This window comes from Pseudorca crassidens, chromosome 11 (genome assembly GCF_039906515.1).
Source record: "Pseudorca crassidens isolate mPseCra1 chromosome 11, mPseCra1.hap1, whole genome shotgun sequence".
In the NCBI taxonomy this organism is placed as follows: domain Eukaryota; kingdom Metazoa; phylum Chordata; class Mammalia; order Artiodactyla; family Delphinidae; genus Pseudorca; species Pseudorca crassidens.
This window is the reverse complement of record NC_090306.1, coordinates 22,580,768-22,602,582: the sequence shown is the minus strand read 5'-3', so window position 1 is coordinate 22,602,582 and position 21,815 is coordinate 22,580,768. Positions and strand designations below refer to the sequence as shown.

Here is a 21,815-nt window from a genome sequence, read left to right as displayed (position 1 = left end):
TTTATTTTCTGTTCCTATAATGGAAACAATTTTCATTACTACTTACTTTTTCTTACAAAAATTATTACCATGTTATTTTAGGGAACACTGGTAGGTTTTAGATTAATATAATTCAGATTTATGATTTAAATGAAGATGTAACACTGAAAAAAATCAAGCAACACAGCTAATATGTAATATGCCCTGGTTCAGAGAAGTGCTGAATAGCAGCCACATTCTTTCCAAATTAACACATAACAATATTCTGAGCCACAGGCTATTATGGAATGATCCACTAGTCTTACAACTTTGGAAGGTGGTAAACCCTTCTAAATTATAAAGTTTTTAAAGTATTAAAAGTGAGGCAGATTTGTAAGGCTGTCAGAAATAATATTTTAACTCTGAAAACTCCTCTTCAAACAGACCACAGCTTGAGCAGACAGAGCTCCAAGGCTCCTCAGAGCCAAGTGAGCACCAAGAAGGGGGCAAACGGTCTCCAGCCATGCCACCCTCCCATCCCCACTCCCGCTCCAAATGCCCACGAAAATAGAAAAGCACTAGAAATTTGTCCCTCAAAGGATAAAGACGATCCCCACCAAAGGCAAACAAGCCACTGCGGAGGCCACCGACTCAGCAAACCCCATTCGGATCACTGAAGCCCAGGAAAGGAGCTCCTCCACCACAGAGACCCACAAGAAGAAGAAACCCTCCTTTAATCCTTTAAACTGTGTACGCTTTCCTTTAAGAGAAACAAACTGATGTAGGGTGTTTCCTCAGATCCCAGATTCCTGAGCCAAAGTGGGCTCTCTGTACTCGCAGCTCCCCTACGTCTGCCCCACCTCCCTATACTGAATTTATGGCGGAGGACAATGTTCCAACTTACATTCTAGAAACATCGTATCTGGTTGAGAATCTGCTCTGCACCCTCTTTTTAGCCAGTAGGGAGGCTTTCGCTTGGCAAGGGGTCAGGGATAATATGAAATAACTTCCTGTTATGCCCCGCCCCCAGAGCCCTGTTGCAAATAACTCCTAACAGCCAAACTCTGAATCTGTACATTTTAAAAAAATAACTGACAAAATTACCCCACCATACCTAATTCTTACTGTAATATATGAGGAAGGAATAAATGTCAGCCCCTTAAAAAAAAAATGTCCGAAATTAAATATATCACCGGCCTATCTACTCCTGCCAATGCTTTAAATGTTCAAGACAATGTCATAGTTTCTTCATAATTCTAACTTACAAGTGAAATAAACTTAAGAGGTCAACACATTTTATAAAGCATTAAGTAAAACAGTCACTCCATCTCATTCTGAACTGTTAGAAGACAAGAATTAAGAGACCTAACTGTTTAAAAAATTATGTTTCACCTAGGTGTTTCTAGATTTTTAACTGACTTGAAATAGATGCTTAATCAGAGGAGATAACCAAAGTAAATCCACTAACAATTTTCAACATTTTTTATCTTCCCCTTATATTTGACATATACAATTCTACATTGGTTTGCCAAGGTGTGTTCATAGGTATGCCATGATATTGATTCCCTGAGCACCCAGGTGCCACGTGAGCCTGGTGCAGCAGGGGCAGCCACAAGCATCCTCCCTCCTTTATTTATCTCAGCAGAGAAGTTTTGTGTGTGCAGTGACATGAAAAAGGTTAGGAAATCCTAAACTACAGGATAATGCACATTTATACTTACTGCTGTTCTAAATAGTCTTTGGTAAGGGAAAGTCACGTATTCTGTGAAGGGCATGGCTTCCTACCAATCCTGTACAGATACAATGCAGTGCTGGGCTTCAGCAACAAGCCAAACAAAACTCTAGTTTTCTACATATTCTAGCTTTAGGATCCAAACTCTGCACAACTAAATATAAATTCCAAGATCATAATAGTAACAATCTCCCAAACTGAATACTTACTATATACCAGGTACTTTAATACTTACATGTATATATTAATTATTTAATATAATTCATATTAAGACATACTGGGTTAGATCTTGACATCTCTACAGATAAGAAAACTAAGTATTACAGAAGTTAAATAAAGGGGCACAGTCACCTGGGAATGTTTCAGATTTCAGAATTTTTCTATTTTAACTTGTAGTTAATGCAGCACGCACACAGTAAATTTCGTAACATCTCCAGAGGAGGTCTACGGCAGCACCCCCTAATCAAATATATTACTACTTTTCTAGCAACATGTATGAATAGTCACACTAAATGGGATTAACAAAGGCTATAAATAGCTTCTCATCCATTCAGAGTTCATTTTGCCACCAAATAAGTTATGAAAAGACTAGCAATTTCCAAAGCTTTTTTCATTTCAGAATTACAGGTAGAGGGCTTTATATCTGTGATTCCCTCAAGGTCACACAGGGAGGGGGTACGGCACAGTATTTACCATGGGCTTTGGGGTTTTACAGAACTGAGTTTAAATCCTACCTTCATCACTTACTACTGTGACAGGCTTGCATTTCTATAAGAACTGACTCCCCAGAACTGTTCTGAGGATTAAAAGAAGGAATAGCTACATACTTAAGAGTACCTGGCTCATAATAAACACTAAATAACCATCTACTACTAATATCACAACTTATTAAGAAGAAGAATAAATAAGAGTAGGATTCAAACCCTTGCTGGCACACCTCCAAAATCTATGTTCCCATGTCAAGGGCGCCACTACCACCATCAAGCAATAAAGCGAAACTTTAAAGGTAAATATAAACACAAGAAGTGTCCAAATGTTTTGCCATCATTATTACCACTCACAAAATCATATGACTGATATTTATCAAATGTAGATTAAAAAAATACAGAAACAAAAGGTCTTTATCACTGATAGAAAGGTAATATTTTTCATGCTTATTACTTCTTGATAAATGTTATCACTGATTAGATTTAATTTTCTCAGTTAATAGCGTGTTCTTAAAAATAACTGAATTATCTCCAGTTTTCCAGCAGTCTCCTTTGGGTGAAGGCTTTTTATGTCTAAGCAAATGTAGAAAACACAAAAACACACACACAGAGAATTTACCTCTTATAAAGACCTGTCTCAAGAAAAAGAAAGCTACTTTTTTGAAGTCCTATGTTACATGTATCAATAAAAAAGATCTTTAGAATTTCTGTTTTTCAAGCAGGAAAAATAAAGATTAATTGTTAGCACTATATTTCTCTTTTGAGGGAAATCTTTTATAGTCATTAATATATAAGTTTTCACAGACGGCTGCCATCCAAATGGGGCTTATCATTGAAGAAAGAACAGAGCTAAATGGAAGAGCTGTTGGTTTAAATGATATATTAAGATGCAATCCCAATGGACCTTTCATAGGGACCTCTTGAATTCTGGCTGCCGGTTCGGTATGGCTAATGGGAGGCACCAGCAAGACACCTAGAGAATGATGGAGAGTGAGGTCAGGGTTGTCCTTCCCAACTCTCTCCCTGATGGGGGGATGCCCCACAGTTCTTGTCAGGTGGCCCATCCATACAGCTCTCTCTCCGGTTCTGCAGCTCCTCCCTCCCCTGCCCCTTCAGATATGCGGTGTGATGGCACCCCACTCTCACCACCCCTGAGAACTGCACCCTCACTTGTTTCTGTTACTGAACCTTTGTAAAATGTCTCCTTAATAAAATATCCTGAAAATGAAGAAAAACAAAAAAGCAATTCCAAAATCATCTTCTAGTAATGATAAAAAGGTAATAACACTGTATATAATGCTTGTCACTTGAGAATATTTTTCATATAAGAGGTATAAATATAAAATCCTTGAGGGAAAAAAACTCCAAATTTCTTTCTTTTAATTTTACATTAAGATTTCCACTTTCAAATAGGATGTAACAGGTCACAGGATGCCTCTGCTTTGGCTACAACTGGAAAAAAGCCAGGTAATCAATATACCAGAGAGTTTTATTTTTTTAATTTTTAAAAAATTTTATTTAATTTAATTTATTTATTTATTATTTATTTTTGGTTGTGTTGGGTCTTCGTTGCTGTGCGGGGGCTTTCTCTAGTTGTGGTGAGTAGGGGCTACTCTTCGTTGCAGTGTACAGGCTTCTCATTGTGGTGGCTTCTCTTGTTGTGGAGCATGGGCTCTAGGCACCCGGGTTTCAGTAGTTGTGGCACGCAGGCTCAGTAGTTGTGACGCACAGGCTTAGCTGCTCCACGGCATGTGGGATCTTCCCGGACCAGGGCTCGAACCCGTGTCCCCTGCATTGGCAGGTGGATTCTTAACCACTGCACCACCAGGGAAGTCCCACCAGAGAGTTTTAGAATCAATTCGGACTAGATCAATGTGAATTCCAGGCTGCAAGCATATGGGGAGCATCCTTCTGAAAATCCCTAGCCATTTTCTTCCCTGAGTCCATTTTCCAATTCTGTATCAGACTGGCCCTTGGCCCACACAGAAGAACTCTACTCGGGAAAAGAGAAATGAGCAAGGTTTGAGCTGTTACCCAGGGCTTGTATGACAGATTGGAATTGAAGAGCCCCAAACATGACTGGTTTTAGCTCCAGGGCTACTTATGGGAAGCTGGGGAGGCTGGATCAAGCTTCTGAAGAGCAAATCTCCTATAATCTCATAGTGTTTAGGAGACAAGGTCCTACTAGAGGGAGGAAGTCCTATTTCACACAACCAATCTCCCTCTCAAGACATCTTCCAGATTCTGCTGAAGGGCTAGAAGTTAACAAGTTAAGCTCAAAGCTTCTGAAGAGCACAAGTGACTCTTAAGCAGACTTTGAGATGTGGAAGTGGACTCACCAAGTTCCCAATCAAAATGCCTGAGAAGAGACAAAGGTGAACTAAATCTTAAAAAACTGTAACCCAGCCCTGCTCCAGCTCAATTCTGATTGCATTAAAAAGATAAGCCCCTGACCCTCTCTGCCCAAGAGAAAAAAGAGGAAATTCTTTCTGATGGATGACATCAATTGGAGCTTCTATGGGTCTTTTACATACAATGTCTGGCATGCAATAAACAATTACCAGACACTTGCGACATTTGAAGAAAATAAAATTAATCAATAATTGTGATATTTGCTGCGTGTCCTTCTAAATTCATTTTTTTAAAAAGCACAGCTATGATTACATTTCATTTATAATTTCGTACCCTGACTTGTAATTCACTGCCAAATTTTTATAGCTTCTGAAATTATACCCAGGATTGAAGTGGGCAATTGTTTAAGAGTTTCTTTTTTTGTACTGTAGTTGACATGTATTAATTTTAAAGCATAAACAATAACATATTCAAATTACTGGGGGGGGCAATTAAAAATACCAATGTAAGCTCAAACTGATCACCATTCAGGCAGTTTGATTAGTTTGTAGACTTCAATTTTAATAACTTTACTATTAAACATTTACAATTTCACCGTTTAACTTATGTATGTACACAATAAATATACATATATACAGTCTCTTTTCTTCCCTGCCTACCATGAGAGAACCTGCTCTGACTACAGCCCTAGAGGAAGGAGCCTTCCATCCCACATGATCCTGTTCTCTTTTCTCCGCAGCTGGCTCAATTATTTACTCACTCATTCGTTCACTCAGTACATATTTGTTACACAACTACTGTCCCAGGCACTGTCTTGCCCTAGAACTGCCAATCTAGCAGGAAACCTAGAGTTGAGGAGGAACCGGGCAGATGAAGACTGTGATCCCAGTAGAGGAAGAGCATCCATAAAGGCTGGAGGCAGGAACGAGCTAAGGACATTCAGGCCTGAATGAAGGCCAAGGTGAGGAAAGTGGCATGGGATGAGTAAGCACCTTACATATATTAATTCATTTAACTTTCATAACAACCCTATGAGGCAGTACTATTACTACCTGTTTTCAAATCAGGAAATTGAAGCCCAGAGCAATTAAATAATCTGCCCCAAATCATACTGCTTCTTAGTGGTAGAATGTGTTCCAAGGAACACAGAAACACGGAAAAAAGAACAAAAGAATAACTTCATTTGACCCTATCATCTTTGTTCTCCTTGTAAGCATGAATTCAATACAAAGAAAAACACAATAGCTGCTTCATGCAATGGTCAGTGAACTCCAATCTAATAGAAAGCAAAGAAGTATCTGTTCCACTAAGTACACAAATGTGTCACCTTCTACCATCTTATTTATAACTCCCTTTGCCTAGAACATGAATCACAGTAATATTCCACTTCTCATGATTACAAGTAAGGCATTGTGCTAGATGAGGAAAAACAGTTTTACTAATTAAAAAAATTCAAGTTACTTGAAAATCATAAAAAATAGGAAAAAGTAAATATCCATAATGGATTAAAAAGCTACTGCCAATACTTTTGGTTATCAAAGCTAAATTTTTAACTGAGCATGTCAAGGAATTCAATTCAAATCAGATCAGTTTTTAAAAAATTTACTGAATGCTGATATGCCAGACATTGTACTAGATGCTGGGAATATAAAGATGAATGAAATACACAGTCCTGTCCTCAGTGACCTCACAGTCTAATGGAGCTGGGCAGACATGTATACAGGCAATTACCATAAAAGCAATAAAAGGAATGCTAACTGACAGAGGGAGAAGGGAAAAAGGATGGGAAGAAACATCTGAGACAGGTTACATCTGAGGTGTATTAAAGGATTCCTATGAATTTGCAAGTCTGATCAATTTGAAAAGGGATTATAAGCGAAGAAAACAGCATATGCAAAGTTATGAAAGAACACATTATGTTCATTATGGTACAGGATACATAACCTACAATTCCTGAGTAGCTGGTAATGAGGTGGTAAATTGCTGTGAATAGACATACTAAGTAGTTTAGATTTTATGCTAGGTAATGGGGAACCACTGAAGGATTTTATAAAGGGATATTTTATAAAGGGATATGGTATCTTGCTAGGAGTAGCCAATATTATCCTACAGATTCCATTAACATATTAACATTGTCAAATATAAATTAGCATCATGAATTAAACTCATAGAAGCAAATGTTTGTAGAGAACTTCCAAAATAATATAGCATTAGAACACTTTTCCTTTAAATATTTGAAAAAACACATAATCAAATGAAAAACCTGACCTACATATAGCCCAAAATCATACATCCATGAAAATTAAGTATCTCAAACTGCTGCCAAGATATTTCTTAAAATTTGGGCATAATTATTGATTATTAATAATTTTATTAATAGATCATTAAAAAGTTACACCAGTAAGCTAATTATTGCTAACATCTAACAAGTATGCTACATTTTAAATTACTGAAAAGGGAGTTTCTTTGTTACTCTGTCACTTTACTTTTTAAGTTGAAAACCTACTTCAAAAGTCCATTTTTGGATCTCCAAAAGAATAGACAATGTTTCAATAGCTGTTATTAAACATTTAGTTTAATATTATTAAATGTTATTAAACATGTAGTTACCTAGCACTGACCCAGATATTCTGAAGAACAAAATACAGTAAGATCAGATGCATGTTAATGAGAGTCTTACAAGATTAGTTAAAAGGACAAAACATACAGGGAAAACAACCCATGGAACATGGACTAAGGCAACTTTTGTAGTCAAGAAAATAAGACAGTATAATTTGCCATCTATGCAAAGTAGGAGTCAAAGAATAAGAGGCTCAAATATATCTGATAAAGGATTAATATCCAAAATATATAAAGAACTCATACAACCCAATAGCAAAAAAAAAAAAAAAAAAAAACCTGATTAAAAAATGGGCAGAGGATCTGAATAGACATTTTTCCAAGAAAGACATTCAGATGGCCAAAAGGCACCTGAAAAGGTGCTTAACATCACTAATCATCAGGCAAATGCAAATCAAAACCACAATGATACCGCCTCACACTCATTAGAATGGCTATTACCAAAAAGACAAGAAATAACAAGTGTTGATGAGGATGTGGAAAGAGAACCTTTGTGCACTGTTGGTGGGAATGTGAAGTGGTGCAGCCACTATGGAAAACAGTATGGAGGTTCCTCAAAAAACTAAAAATAGAGCTACCATATGATCTAGCAATTCCACTTCTGGGTATTTATCTGGAGGAAATGAAAACTCTAGCCCGAAAAGATATCTACACCCCCAGGTTCACAGAAGCATTATTTATAATAGCCAAGACATGGAAACAACCTAAGTGTCCATGAATGGATGAATGGATAAAGAGTAAGTGGTGCATATATATGCAGTAGAATATCATCCAGCCAAAAAGAAGGAAATTCTGCCATTTGCGACAACAGGGATGAACCCTGAGGGCATTGTGCTAAGTGAAATAAGTCAGACAGAGAAAGACAAACAGTTATGATCTCACTTATGTGTGGAATCTAAAAGAACAGAAAAGAAACAAAAAAATCCTGAACTCATAGAAGCAGAGAACAATTGGTGGTTGCCAGAGGCTGGGGGTGGGAGGTGGGTAAAATGGGTGAAGGTGATCAAAAGGTACAAACTTCCAGTTATAAAACAAGTAAGTCATGGGGATATAATGTACAGCCTGGTGACTACAGTCAAGAATGCTGTACTGTATTCTTGAAAGTTGCTAAGAGAGTAAATCTTAAAAGTTGTCATCACAGGAAAAAATTTTTTTATTAACTTGTGTGGTAATGGATGTTAAGCTGACATATTGTGATCATTTTGTGTTTTATATATATACACACACACACACACACACATACACACAGAATCATTATGTTGTATACCTGAAAATAAGATATTACATGTCAATAATATCTCAGTTAAAAAAAAGAGGTTCGAGTGGGTATCAAAGCCTTGAAGGAGGGCTTCCCTGGTGGCGCAGTGGTTGAGAGTCCGCCTGCCGATGCAGGGGACGCAGGTTCGTGCCCCGGTCCGGGAAGATCCCACATGCTGCGGAGCGGCTGGGCCTGTGAGCCATGGCCGCTGAGCCTGCGCCTGTGCTCCGCGACGGGAGAGGCCACAACCGTGAGAGGCCCGCGTATCACAAAAAAAAAAAAAAAAAAAAAAAAGAATCTAAAAAAAAAAAAAGCCTTGAAGGATATACAAGAAATAAATAAGTAGAGAAAAATAAAAAATTAAATAGTAAATTATATAACCTTTATAACGCTTTTTATAATATTTATTACTAAACCAACTTGCTTCTACTAGTGTTCCTCAACAGAAGAGACAGTGTTTTCTCCTTAGGTATTAATCTTCATATCCAACAACACCAAGCAAATAAGAGGCAACCAGTAAACATTTGCTCATCAATCAATAAACAGTTCATTTTAATGAAAGCACACTTAATATTTGCCATGAGGATGGTTTACTCTTTCATAAACACTAAAACACTGAAAGAGGTGCCTTTTCACACACCTAGTAAAATGCTACTACATCAGTTCAATATGTTCACAGCCTGGCTCTGAATTATTTTTCAGTCTCATCTCCTATCTCTGCCCTGTTGGTCGTGTACCCTGGCCACACCAACTTCTGCCTGCTCTCTAAACCCACCAGGCCTAGAGTCCTTCACCTACTGCACACTCCTACTCATCTTCCAAAACCAGTCACCACTTCCATGATGCTTCAAGGGAGAATTAATCCTTGTATGCGCCTCTCACAGAACTATGTTCCAACCTCCCTTACCTAGTGAAACAGACTATATTATAACCACCAAATCCCTCTAGGAATAAAGGTACCTAAAACAGAGGCTCTTTCATTTTGATAATCCGAACGATACCTATCACTGTACCTTGTAAACAAGAACAAAATCATTGATGAATGCTAAGAAGAGAAAACAATAAATGTCATTCAAGCATTCTCTGATAACCTGGAAATCTATGTGTATGTGAGCACACACAAAAGATCACTATGAACTCATAAACCACTAGACTAAATGGCAATTATGGCTCTGCAAAAGGATTCATCATTTTTATCAGAAATACTTGCAATAAGGTCCCCTGTAAAAATAAACTATGAGTATAAAATTATCCATTTTGTTACATGACTTTTCAGAACCACTTTAATACAAACCTAGATATGTTTCTGACTGGCAACAAGACTATCATGAAGTTCAAATTCGACAGCCAAAAATTCAAATTTTAAAAAGCAACCATTAGTAATTAAATATCACAATCACCCAAGAACCCTTTGAATCTGATTTCAGATCTCTACATTTTCTAAAGCAAGTGTTTATTTTCTTTCCTCCACCACTGTCTGTGTTTTAGTCTATCGTTTGTGCAAGTCACTTTGTAAAATGCTTCATTCAATCATCTCTTAACCAACTCACTTGTGGAAGGTTTAAAGAACAACATGCAACAAAGTTAACATTTATTATCAGTTGTGTCAGAATGTGAGTCAGATACATGCTGTAAAAATTCAAATACAACAGGGCACAGAGCTGACTTGATCTGCATAAAGTCTTTGTCAAGTTAACTGTGAGCTATACACAGAAATTGGAAATAAATGAATTTGAAATTCTAAGATAAATCTTTCTTCATTTTAGTAGTTAACAATGTTAACAGCCACCATTTAATGAGCACCCACTATTCACCAGACATTTCACATAAATTCTCCCTGATCTATCCAAAAGCCCTTAGAAGAAATCTGAGCCTGACGTTAAAAGGATGGCCAAGGTTACACAGGTAACAAGTAGTGGGATTCAAATCCAAATCTGAATGGTTCCAAAGATTAAAACCTAATTCACTTCTATGCCAACATTGTGTAATACTGAAATATTAAACCAAATTTCTACACGTCTTTTTGCTTCTTTGAACAGCTGAAGAATAAATGGCTTAATGTATATCTGTTTCTCAGTACCTTCTTAGCACTGCAATAATCATTCTGTGAAGCATTACTAAGACTCTATGCCTGAAGTCTATGCTTTGTGAAGTCTATGCCTTTTGAATATGTAAATTAATAAAGAAAACCTCAGTTAAAGTTAGAGTTGGCAATGGCCTGTAGAGGGAGGTCTCATGCATTCTCACACTCCATTATTTGCATGCACTGACCTTCACTTTCATGGCCCACTGGAAGAAGCACACCCTGCACTCTCAAACAGATAGTGCAACTACTTTACAATCCCGAAGGAAGAATTTCTCCTTGCTCAGCAACAGCCCAGGCAATGAGAAACATCTCAGCTCCGCAAATGAAGACATCACCACCCTAAACTCCTACTTTCCTCCCTTGAACTTTCATTTAGAACAGCCCCTCCCAACTCCCTCCTTTTCCCTATAAAAACAAGCTCCCTTTTCTTTGTTCTCTGGACTTACCTACAGTTCACCATAAATTGCATGTTCCAAATAGCAATTCTTTGCTGTTCCGGAATAAACCCATTTTATTGTTTTAGAAGTCAACAACTTCTACTTTAATAATTCTATATAGTTAAACTGTTTTGAATAGCACACTACAGTAACTTTCTCATACTGGTGTAAATGCATACCTTTTCAGAGAAGTTTCAGCATTATGTTACATAAAACTACCAACTACTTTCTCTCAATGCTACTTAGAGGTAACCTCCACAGAGCTTAGCTTTTAGGTGTTAAATGCTCTGAAACTAGCCTTAAAAATAAAGGAATGAATTAAAAGGGGCTCTTTAAATATTTGATTAAATACCAGGTGGTAACATCAATTTCAAGTATGAATTCCATGCTGGTGAAGAAAAAAGAGTTTCAATTCAATAAAAATTCTGTTCCACCAGCTCTGCAAAATTTCATGGCTCATCTGCATTCTCTTAAAGCTTCTTCACTGATGGTACTTGTTTAGAAAGGATCAAGAGCCAAGTTTAATATAGGAATTATTTAATTATGTTTAAGACAGTTGTATGTGGCTACTTACTCTGGCATCAAAGTAATTAGCATTAAGATCAAAGGCTTCTTGCATGAATCCAGAATACAAACTTGTTTGGATTTCATGTCATGGAACCATAGAAAGAATCCAGTAAGTCAACTTTCACTGAATTTATTTACGCCTGTCATTTCCTTTGGGGCAAATTCATTTTACAGGCTGCTGACAAAATAAGAGACTCAAAACTGGTTGGCTTTTATTGTTTGGTATTAACTCTTTAAGCAGCAGCCATAGAGCTGAAGCTAATTCAGCCATTTTGCTGGTTCAAAAGGGAACTTAATGACCTCAAGCCAAAGGCATTTATAAAATCAGTTGACAGGAAAGAGATTAACTGCTATTATGATGTCACTCCTGAAGCTAGGAACTAGAAAACCGCGATGAATTATGATAATTAGAATACCTCAAAAGCAGAGAAGAGCTACCAGCTACTTTCTGTTCTTTACTAACCTCGCAACAAAGTTTTATTTTTTTTTAAATTTTCCACTCATCCCCTTGTGCTACAACTGTTTTATTATTAACATCAATGAAATTTGTAAGAACGGCTGTACGTGTTCACAGAATTTCTTAGGGATGAAAGGAGATTCCAAAGATCATCTAATGCAACTAACTAACATCCAAAGAGTACGTTCCTTTTGTCATATCCCCACTAAGCAGCCAATGGATGGAACATCTTCTACCTATTAAAGCAGCCCACTCCATCTTTAGATGAATCTTGTAGAGAGATTTTATTCAGTAAATAAATCTGTCTCATTATTGCTTCTACTTTGTTGTACCCTTAAAAGTCATGAAAAACAATCTAACTCTCATTTCATATGAAGTCCTTTGAGCATCTAAACAGAGTGACTCTTTCTCCAGCTACCCCCATTCCTTCAAATGTTCCCAACATGAAATGCTATTAAGTTCCATGTCTATGTTGGGCAAGCTTCAAAAATTTTAATATGTGTGCATATCTAAAATTATTTTAATTTTTTAAAATATTATATAGAACTGTGAGTTACCAAAACATATTAGTTATCAACTTTAAATGAGTTGATGCTCATTCACAGCAAAATCTTCCTCATAAATGTGTATATTTATACTAAAACTCAATAAATTTAGTCAGACACAAGACTGTTTTTATACTATTTAAATAATTAATTGCCCTTAATTGTCTCTAATGTATACCAGTGAAATGTTCACATGAAAGGCTATTTGATAACTAAGATTTTAATAAACATTTAAAGTAACTTTCTACAAAGTTTGGGAGCTTTGTTCTATAGTTTATTTGAATAACAGGATGAATTATATAGTTCAAGTAATATAGATGATGATCTCCCTTCCATAACATTGACAACTTTCACCTAAAGTCATACAAACAAACAAACAAAAAGTAAAAAATTCTGAATTTTTTAGCCTAAGTCAGAAACTCTGAACTTTAAAGGCATTTTAGTCATCTGATTTCTGAAGGTCCTCAGATGGACTGAAATCTATTTCAAGATCCTCACTTTCAATGTCAGTAGGAGTTATCTATAACATTTCACATGTCCTTAGCTTAAATAGTGGTTCATTAAACACTCATCTGAGTGCTGGCTACACAGACTGTTTTGAAAGGTTAACATATCCAAATTACAATGACAAAGTTATTAAACATTCATACACAATCACTTACCCAAGACTCATGGTATAAAACTGTTAGTAGATACATTGCATAATCATAATTCTGTCTCTTTAAGGGGCACCTTTAAAAGACAGAGAGAGGGAGGAAGTCAAAATTCTAAAAATTCAGTACATGGAAAAATTTGCAAAGTATACAAATACAAAGGATAACGCATATTCAGGAATTCCCTATCTGACTTAGGAAAATTCCGTTATTGGAATAAAAATGATCTATGTAGTTTATGACTTGAGGATATTGAACACTGATGTTATTTTTACTTTTATTTAGAGGATATCTTTGCTTTCATCACTAACAAAGTTATTTATATCTGATAATAGCTTTACACTATTTTTAATATGAATGTGTCCAATCCAAGTGTCCTTCACGATCTCAGGGCTAAGTGTCTGCGATGGTGTAAACATACCTGCTGAGTTCATTTAAAGAAAACAGAGAGACTGATGCTAATCTAAACGTTCACCCTGACTTCCCCAGAGCTGATTCTTTTAAAAATGAGCTACACTACACAATGCTGTAATTTTTTGCTATCATATTTAAAATGGAACTAATGACCTAATATTAGATAAAATTTCTACATAATAAGAGCTGGCATTAACTTTTAGGCTAATAAAATAATATAGAAAAGGAAATAATTACTTCTAATTTCTTTAAATATAAAATTGTCATATGAAAATTGACTTTAACTGGACTGTTTATTCTGTACTTAGGTTTAACAGTCCTCTATTCTATTAAGTTGTTACCATAAAACATACACACACACACACACACACACACACACTGACACTTATAAACTTAGCAAAAAAAAATTATCAGAAACTTACAGAATTTCTAACAATAACATTTTAAAAGTATTTTTAAAAATTGCACAAACTAAAAACACAGCATTATTTTACATTCTCTAAAGCTAAAGCTAGCAAAAAGATATTATTCATAAATTTCAAATTTATTTCTCCTATATGGTAATAATCTAAAATCACGGTTCCCAAGCTTTTCCCACCTCCACACTGTTGCCATCTCTGTATGTATGTCATGCTACTCCTTTATACCACTAAGAAGCAAAACATAAAACCTAATTGATATTGACACCTCCAAATGCTTTGAAATTAAGATAAGGAGGGAGAGAGGGTATCTACCCACTTATTTTTCTTTATATTTTGACATAATTTTGAAACAACCAAAGAATAATTCTAGAAATAAAATAACCATTTAGCAAAAACATACCAATAGCCTTTCTTTACCTCAAATGACCTAATTTATAAATTTATATACAATAAATTTAATACTGCTTTTACAAACTTCTATGCTAGCACTGAAATTCTGCTTAGTTACAAAAATGCCTTGATAAATTAATTTCCATATTTAATAATTTTGATTTTGAAATATAAGATTTCTATACTTTGACTTTGCAGAAACCTGTTTAAGTATTACTCACTGGCAAGTCATTCTTTCGTTTCCGTCTAACATCTCCCCTGAGTTTTACATACACAAATATATTAAAAATAACAATTTAACTCAGCTAGGCAAGCCTCTCCATGCACATAAAGATCACAGCAACAGGAGGCTAGCGTGAGGATATTAAAAATATGAATGAGACAACTTCTCTGACCTAACAGGTTAATACAAGGACTGCCAGGGGACTGGAGGACAATAAAGCAACACATGTGACAGATCTGCTGAACTTTTCTTCCTTTACCTATCTGTCTTGATGGTAAGCACATCTGTGCTCTTGCAGTATCGATCTCCTACAAGTTTAATAAGTTTCTTCTTTGCGTGATCATCTAAATTCAAACTGGAAAGTTTAACCTTAAAAATACAAGAAAAAAAATTTTTTTAATTACTTTAGAAACTTTGTATAATGAGAAAACAGTGGGAAGATTACTTATACTAACATTAAAAAGAAACCAAAAGAAACTTTATCAAACTCCTTCCTTTACAGAATTAGTAATTCACAAGTATCATGAAGCCTGATCTTACTCATGGAAAAAAAGAAGCAGGAGCAAAGTGTTTGGAGTTCTTTGAAAGTTCTGGGCATTAGTACCTTTCCTAAAAGAACCAATGACATGTCTCTTAAATAAACGAAATGACAGTGCTTATGAGTATTACCAACTAGTAGAATTCAACTCAATTAGTGTCAGTAAAGCTGTTTATAAAAATAAATGGATGGGGCTTCCCTGGTGGCACAGTGGTTGAGAGTCCGCCTGCTGATGCAGGGGACACAGGTTCGTGCCCTGGTCCAGGAAGATCCCACATGCCGCAGAGCGGCTGGGCCCGTGAGCCATGGCCGCTGAGCCTGCGCATCCGGAGCCTGTGCTCCGTAACGGGAGAGGCCACAACAGCGAGAGGCCCGCGTACCGCAAAATAAATAAATAAATAAAATAAATGGATGAAACATAGGGGCTTTAAGAATTTCTACCATGCAATTATGAGACCCATATCACTGCAACAGTTTAGGGGCTTTTATTTTATTTATTTATTTTTATTCTTGGCTGCACTGGGTCTTCGTTGCTGCGTGCAGGCTTTATCTAGTGGCAGCGAGCGGGAGCTACTCTTCGTTGCAGTGCGCAGGCTTCGCATTGTGGTGGCTTCTCTTGTTGTGGAGCACAGGCTCTCGGTGCGCGCGCTTCAGAAGTTGTGGCATGCGGGCTCAGTAGTTGTGGCTCACGGGCTATAGAGCACAGGCTTAGTAGTTGTGGCGCATGGGCTTAGCTGCTCCGCGCATATGGGATCTTCCCCGTCCAGGGATCAAACCCATGTCACCTGCATTGGCAGGCAGATTCTTAACCACTGTGCCACCAGGAAAGTCCCAGGGGCAATTATTTTAAAAGCTACAGATGTCTCGTGGAAGCTAGAATACAACATCCATGAAGGGTCAAAACATTTGAAATAATTCAGCTCAACATTTCTCAAAATGGTAATACTAGTCCCACAGGCTGCTAAAAAGAATGATTTCTTTAAAAAGGCTGTTTCTATTGAGTCCATTTAGGAAATGTTGAGTTAAACTGGGTTCTTCACAGCAGGATTTCTTAGAGGAGGCAACATGTTAAAGAGCATGCTGAATTTCAAGATGCAGCATTGTTATGTAATAATTCCAAAATTTATTTAACCTCAGATTCTACTTTTCAAGGGACAATTCATGAAATTAGTCTTCCTTAAAACATACTTTGGAAAATGCTGGAATAAACGAACATACTTTTTAATTTGCAGAGAATTATGGCTTGGGCTGAAAAGTATTATCTAGAGATGAATAGGACTGATCCAGGAAAACAGGTTAGAGACTACAATACAGGTAAATAAGGTAAACAACAGACTAGTTTTCCATGGAGAGCATTAAGAATAAGCAAAATCAGAACTGTATGAAAAGGTTAAATAAGATTTTGAAATCCCACCTATTTCTGCCCTCTAGCTTCAATAACCCTGCATTTCACTCAAGACAACCATAGCATAAGAGCTTATTTATTTTCCCACTAGACTGCAAACCCTTGAGAGTAAGAACAATAACTGTCTTGTTCCTGGCAACGACCTAGCACCTAAAAAGCATGCAACATATTGGCTGAATGAATACACAAATTTAAAAAAGGGAGGATATGTTGTTTCTTTTTTAAGCACAGTGAATTTTTTTATTTGGATAGAAAAAATAGGAAATAAAAAAATAAATATAAATGCACTCAAAGAACATTAGTAAGAACACTGATATTAAATATCAATCCCACAGGTAGGCATGTGAAATTACCACAGTTCCCTGAAAAGAATTTATGTCAACAACCAGGTTATTAGCTTGATGGATAAAATAAGCAGTTTTATGATGACTCTGATTGTTAGCAATATGGAGAATTACCTATAAGAAAATCATAAAACGTACCTACGTTATGATCATAATTATGAAAATGTATGTATATCTGCATGCATACAGATACAGTACAGAGAAAGAAACAGATTTTACATTCAGATACTGAACAGGTAGTGATTTTCCCTTTTAAAACTCTTTCAATAAAATCATGATGTTTAACAATACATTTAAAAATTTACCATTTAAAAAATTTGTGTTCTAGTTTTTTATGTAAGAAGCAGTCAAAAACATGTGGCAGCAATGCTGATCATTACTGTGGCAACTGTTTTAAAACTCATTGTTCACATTAATATTTTAATGGTCAAAAATTATATAGTTTTATGCCAGAAGCTCATAAATATTGCAGAAACAGCTGTGCAGTGCACTCACGCCACCTGCTAGCACTCAAAGGCACTGCAAAATTGTAGTCTTTAACCTGGACTAGTATTCTTACATTTAAGTTGAGTGACATTTATCTGTCATTCTTTTTCCAAAATTCAAAAGAATCCTTAGGGCTTCCCTGGTGGCGCAGTGGTTGAGAGTCCGCCTGCCGATGCGGGAGACACGGGTTTGTGCCCCGGTCCGGGAAGATCCCACATGCCGCGGAGCGGCTAAGCCCGTGAGCCATGGCCACTAAGCCTGCGCGTCCGGAGCCTGTGCTCCGCAACAGGAGAGGCCACAACAGTGAGAGGCCGGCGTACCACAAAAAAAAAAAAAAAAAAAAAGAATCCTTAGACTTTACTTTTTTCAAGTTACTGTATTTTAAAGAGTCAACACTGTACTATTAACATTATCCCCAAAACAACGTTCACATTTCAAATCATAGTTATAGGTGTATCTTCAAATGTCTCATTTAAAAGAACTACATAAATTGAAAAATGTCTAAATGTGTAAAATATTTTCTTCATTTACAAGAATATGCAGTTAATTAAAGAACTATGGTATTACACATAAGACAAGAATTGGGTTTGATGTCTAGATTTGCTACCTATCAGATAAGTGACCTTAAACAAATCATGTGATCTTCCTGTCTGTTTCCTCATTTATAAAATAGAAAGGATTCACAGAATTTTTGTCAGGAATAAATGAGATTAAATAGAAGAAAGCACTTTTTCTTTTTGTATTTTCTCATCTTTTTTTTTAATTTTATTTTATTTTTAACATCTTCATTGGAGTATAATTGCTTTACAATGGCATGTTAGTTTCTGCTTTATAACAAAGTGAATCAGCTATATACATACATATATCCCCATATCCCCTCCCTCTTGCATCTCCCTCCCACGCTCCCTATTCCACCCCTCTTAAAATCCTATACAAATATGTTATTTTTAATTCTGAACTACTTTTATGACTATCAAAAAATATGACACCAACTTTCCTTCTCTGAATTTAAAATTTTGAGCATCTCTGAATATTATTTTATAATATTTGATTACCTTCACAGTACTGCATTAACTCATGCTGGACTACACATGGTTTAGTCTTACTGTTTTACCTACTTTTACCCTTGAACCACATGACACAAGTCTGGACACCACCCCTGAGCCTCAACCGTCAGCAGGTAGAGTGAAGAGTCCAGAAGGGCCGAAAGGAGTCAGGCAGAAGGGATACAGGGGGTCAAGGAAGGTATGGCATGGTGGCATGAGACAAAAAGGAGACAAGCAGGGATGGCAGCATGATATAATAAGTGGTAACTGGTGGCATACTTTAAATAAAGTGTGAGATTATAGTACTGAAGACAAAGGCCCACAAAAATTAAGACCAGAAACATGAATTAGAATCTAGGATTCCTAGGAATTCCCTGGTGGTCCAGTGGTTAGGACTCGGCGCTTTCACTGCCTTGGGCCTGGGTTCAATCCTTGGTCAGGAACTAAGATCCCGCAAGCTGCGCAGCACAGTCAAAAAAAAAAAAAATCTAGGTTTTCTGAGTTCAGAGATTGTTTTTTGTCATAAAACAGAGCTCAACTGTTTGCTGTTGCTACCATTATTATTAAAAAGAAGTAACATTTATTAGGTTCTTAAAAATGTATCAGGTATTATTATTTTATGATAGGGATACTCTATTAACCTGTGGAATGATATCAGCAAAGTAGAATTTTAAGTTCTTTTTCTGTTTTCCTTTTGTTGATCTATATTTTATGAAATGTATACAGTAAATCTGTATTATCTTTTGTGATTTTAAAATATTTTCAATGTCTCTAAATACATAAATATATTGCTATGATATTTAAACTGTCCTATGGAATTGAAAAAACACTGGAAAGCTTCATAAATTCATTTCATAAAGATGGTACAACCCTGATACCAAAACCCAAAGAAAGAAAATTACAAATCAATTATGGCTATATTACTGAAAATATTTCTAAAGCTTAAAGTTTGTCTATTTGTTAGCATATAATGCAAAGATGGTTGCAGAGATTTTCAACATATTTTTGCAGCACACTTGGAATGTTCCAATTTAAAATACAGATTACATGGAATGGAGTATGAAAATGAACTTTTTGTACTGGAAGGCCCCTCAGAAAGGTGGGCAGTCATCCTCCAGGATAGGTGAATCAGAAGTACATTAGTCAGGGCTCCCTGGAGAAATGGCGGATTCTGGGAATGGTACAAGGAATATATAAAATGAGCTAGGAGCATTCTGTGGAGCCAAAAAATAAGGAAGTGTTTAAAAAACAAATGACGGGGCATGACAAAGGAGCAGAGGGGCCAGCTGAAAGAGTGCCCAACTACCCAAGATGAAACAATCTGAGCAACAAAATATTAAATCTGAGCAACAAAAGTATTATTGGACCATAATCCAAAGGATAAAGTAAAAATCCATGAATCCACACTGATACAAGTGACTGAGTAAATAAATGAATGGAGGAGAATAGACAAATACTGCACATAAAAGAATTCCAAATAATCTATATTTCTCCCTCAAGGCGGTGGAGCATAACTTCCATAAGTGTGGGCTGTGTACAGTGACTTCTTTCTAAAGAGTACACTATGGAAAGGAAGAAAAAAAAGAGTAATTTTATAGTGGAGAAAACTGGCCAACACTATCTCAGCCAGGTGATCTAAGCTGCATCATCAGTGTAAGTCATGTGAGGAGCCTATACCCTTGCTCTGATGTGATGAGAACGGCACTTAACTTCTGAGGTTTTCCTCCCCAAAACACCTAACAATCTAACCATGAGAAAAACATCAAACAAATCGAAACTGAAGGACATTCCGCAAAATACGTAACTGGTACTTCTCAAAACTGTCAAAGTCATCGAAAACAAGGAAATTCTGAGAAACAATCACAGCCAAGAAGAGCCTAAAGAGACACAATGACTAAATGTAATGCGGTACCCTGAATGGGATTCTGAACAAAAAAACGACATTAGGTAAAAACTAAGGAAATCTGAATAAAGTATGAACTTTAATTAATAATTTATCAATATTGATTCATTCATTAGTTATAACAAATGTACCACAGTACCATAAGATGTTAACAGGAGAAATTTGGTGTGAATATGGCAAACTCTGTACTATCCCTGAAGCTTCTCTGTAAATCTAAAACTATTTTAAAAGTAAAAGTTTAATTTAAAAAAAGGTTCATCGGGTAAAACTGCACATAACTGCTGTGTGAAAAAAGACATGTGATGTGCATCACTACTCTGTTAACAAAGGTTTCCAATACTAACTTAGGAGTTAGTTACTAGGGCACATGTGCAATGGCATGTGGCATGTTCCTGGTAAGTGAGAGGAGGGATTTGATATTTCTCCAAAGCAACATGAGATTAGGACAAATAATCCTAAATAAAACATTATCACAGCAAATCAGTCAGTGGTAAAGTAAAAGAATAATGTACCATAAACTGATCAGGGCTCAGAAATGGTTCAGTAATTGAAAATTAATTAATATAATTCATTTCTTTAAAAATTCAAAGGAGATCATTTCAAAAATGCTAGTAAACTAGGAACAGTATACATCGTTAACACAGTAGGGATTATTATCTCTAAACTGAAATCCAATCTCAGAGGCTAAATACTAGAGGCATACCCATTAAAGTAGAGAACAGCACAAGGGACTACATAAACATTTTAGAAACTCTGTCTAATGCAAAAGACAAAAAGAAAAAACAAGCTATAGATATTTTAAAAGGAGAACTAAAACTACCATTAATTATCATTTATTTCTTGAGAAATCACCCAAAGAATCAACCAAAAAGTCCTAGCATCCCAATTTTGGTCTCCAAACATCAATGTTCACTAAAAGGTATCAGAGCTCCTGGAGAAACAGCTAATTCCAGGTCTGGGATAAGGAATATTCTGTATCGTAAGCCTGGTCCACCTTGTGCCAGAAGGCAAGGAAATTTTCCAATGCTAATGGGCTTGTAATAAAAGGACATAGGAATCAGTTTAGAAGAGATCCTACTGGCCAAAGTTAGGACATACTTTGAACATCAAAAAAATATGACTTTACTTGATCAAAATTTGCTGAATATACCCATCTACACATTACCTGTTCAAGGGAAAAGCAAAAAATGATAACCCATAACCTCACAATGGAAAGACTGGGTTGTCAGCCTCTTAACCAAGTGATCAATCTCAGCATACTAAGAATGAGGCA

General features: G+C 36.2%; 1 protein-coding gene across 3 annotated transcripts in view; it reads right to left on the bottom strand.

Moving 5' to 3' along the window:
* MRPS35 (mitochondrial ribosomal protein S35) overlaps positions 1-21,815 on the bottom strand; it is a 43,574-nt gene that overhangs the window by 2,862 nt on the left and 18,897 nt on the right. For 2 of the 3 annotated variants that reach the window (XM_067696023.1, XM_067696025.1), the window contains exons 6-7: positions 15,080-15,189; positions 13,381-13,450 (exon numbers count right to left, since the gene is read on the bottom strand). The exons of the other annotated variant lie outside the window; for it this stretch is intronic. In XM_067696023.1, coding sequence (XP_067552124.1) covers positions 13,381-13,450; positions 15,080-15,189 — 180 coding nt within the window. The remainder of the gene's footprint in view (positions 1-13,380; positions 13,451-15,079; positions 15,190-21,815) is intronic. 3 annotated transcript variants of the gene reach the window in all.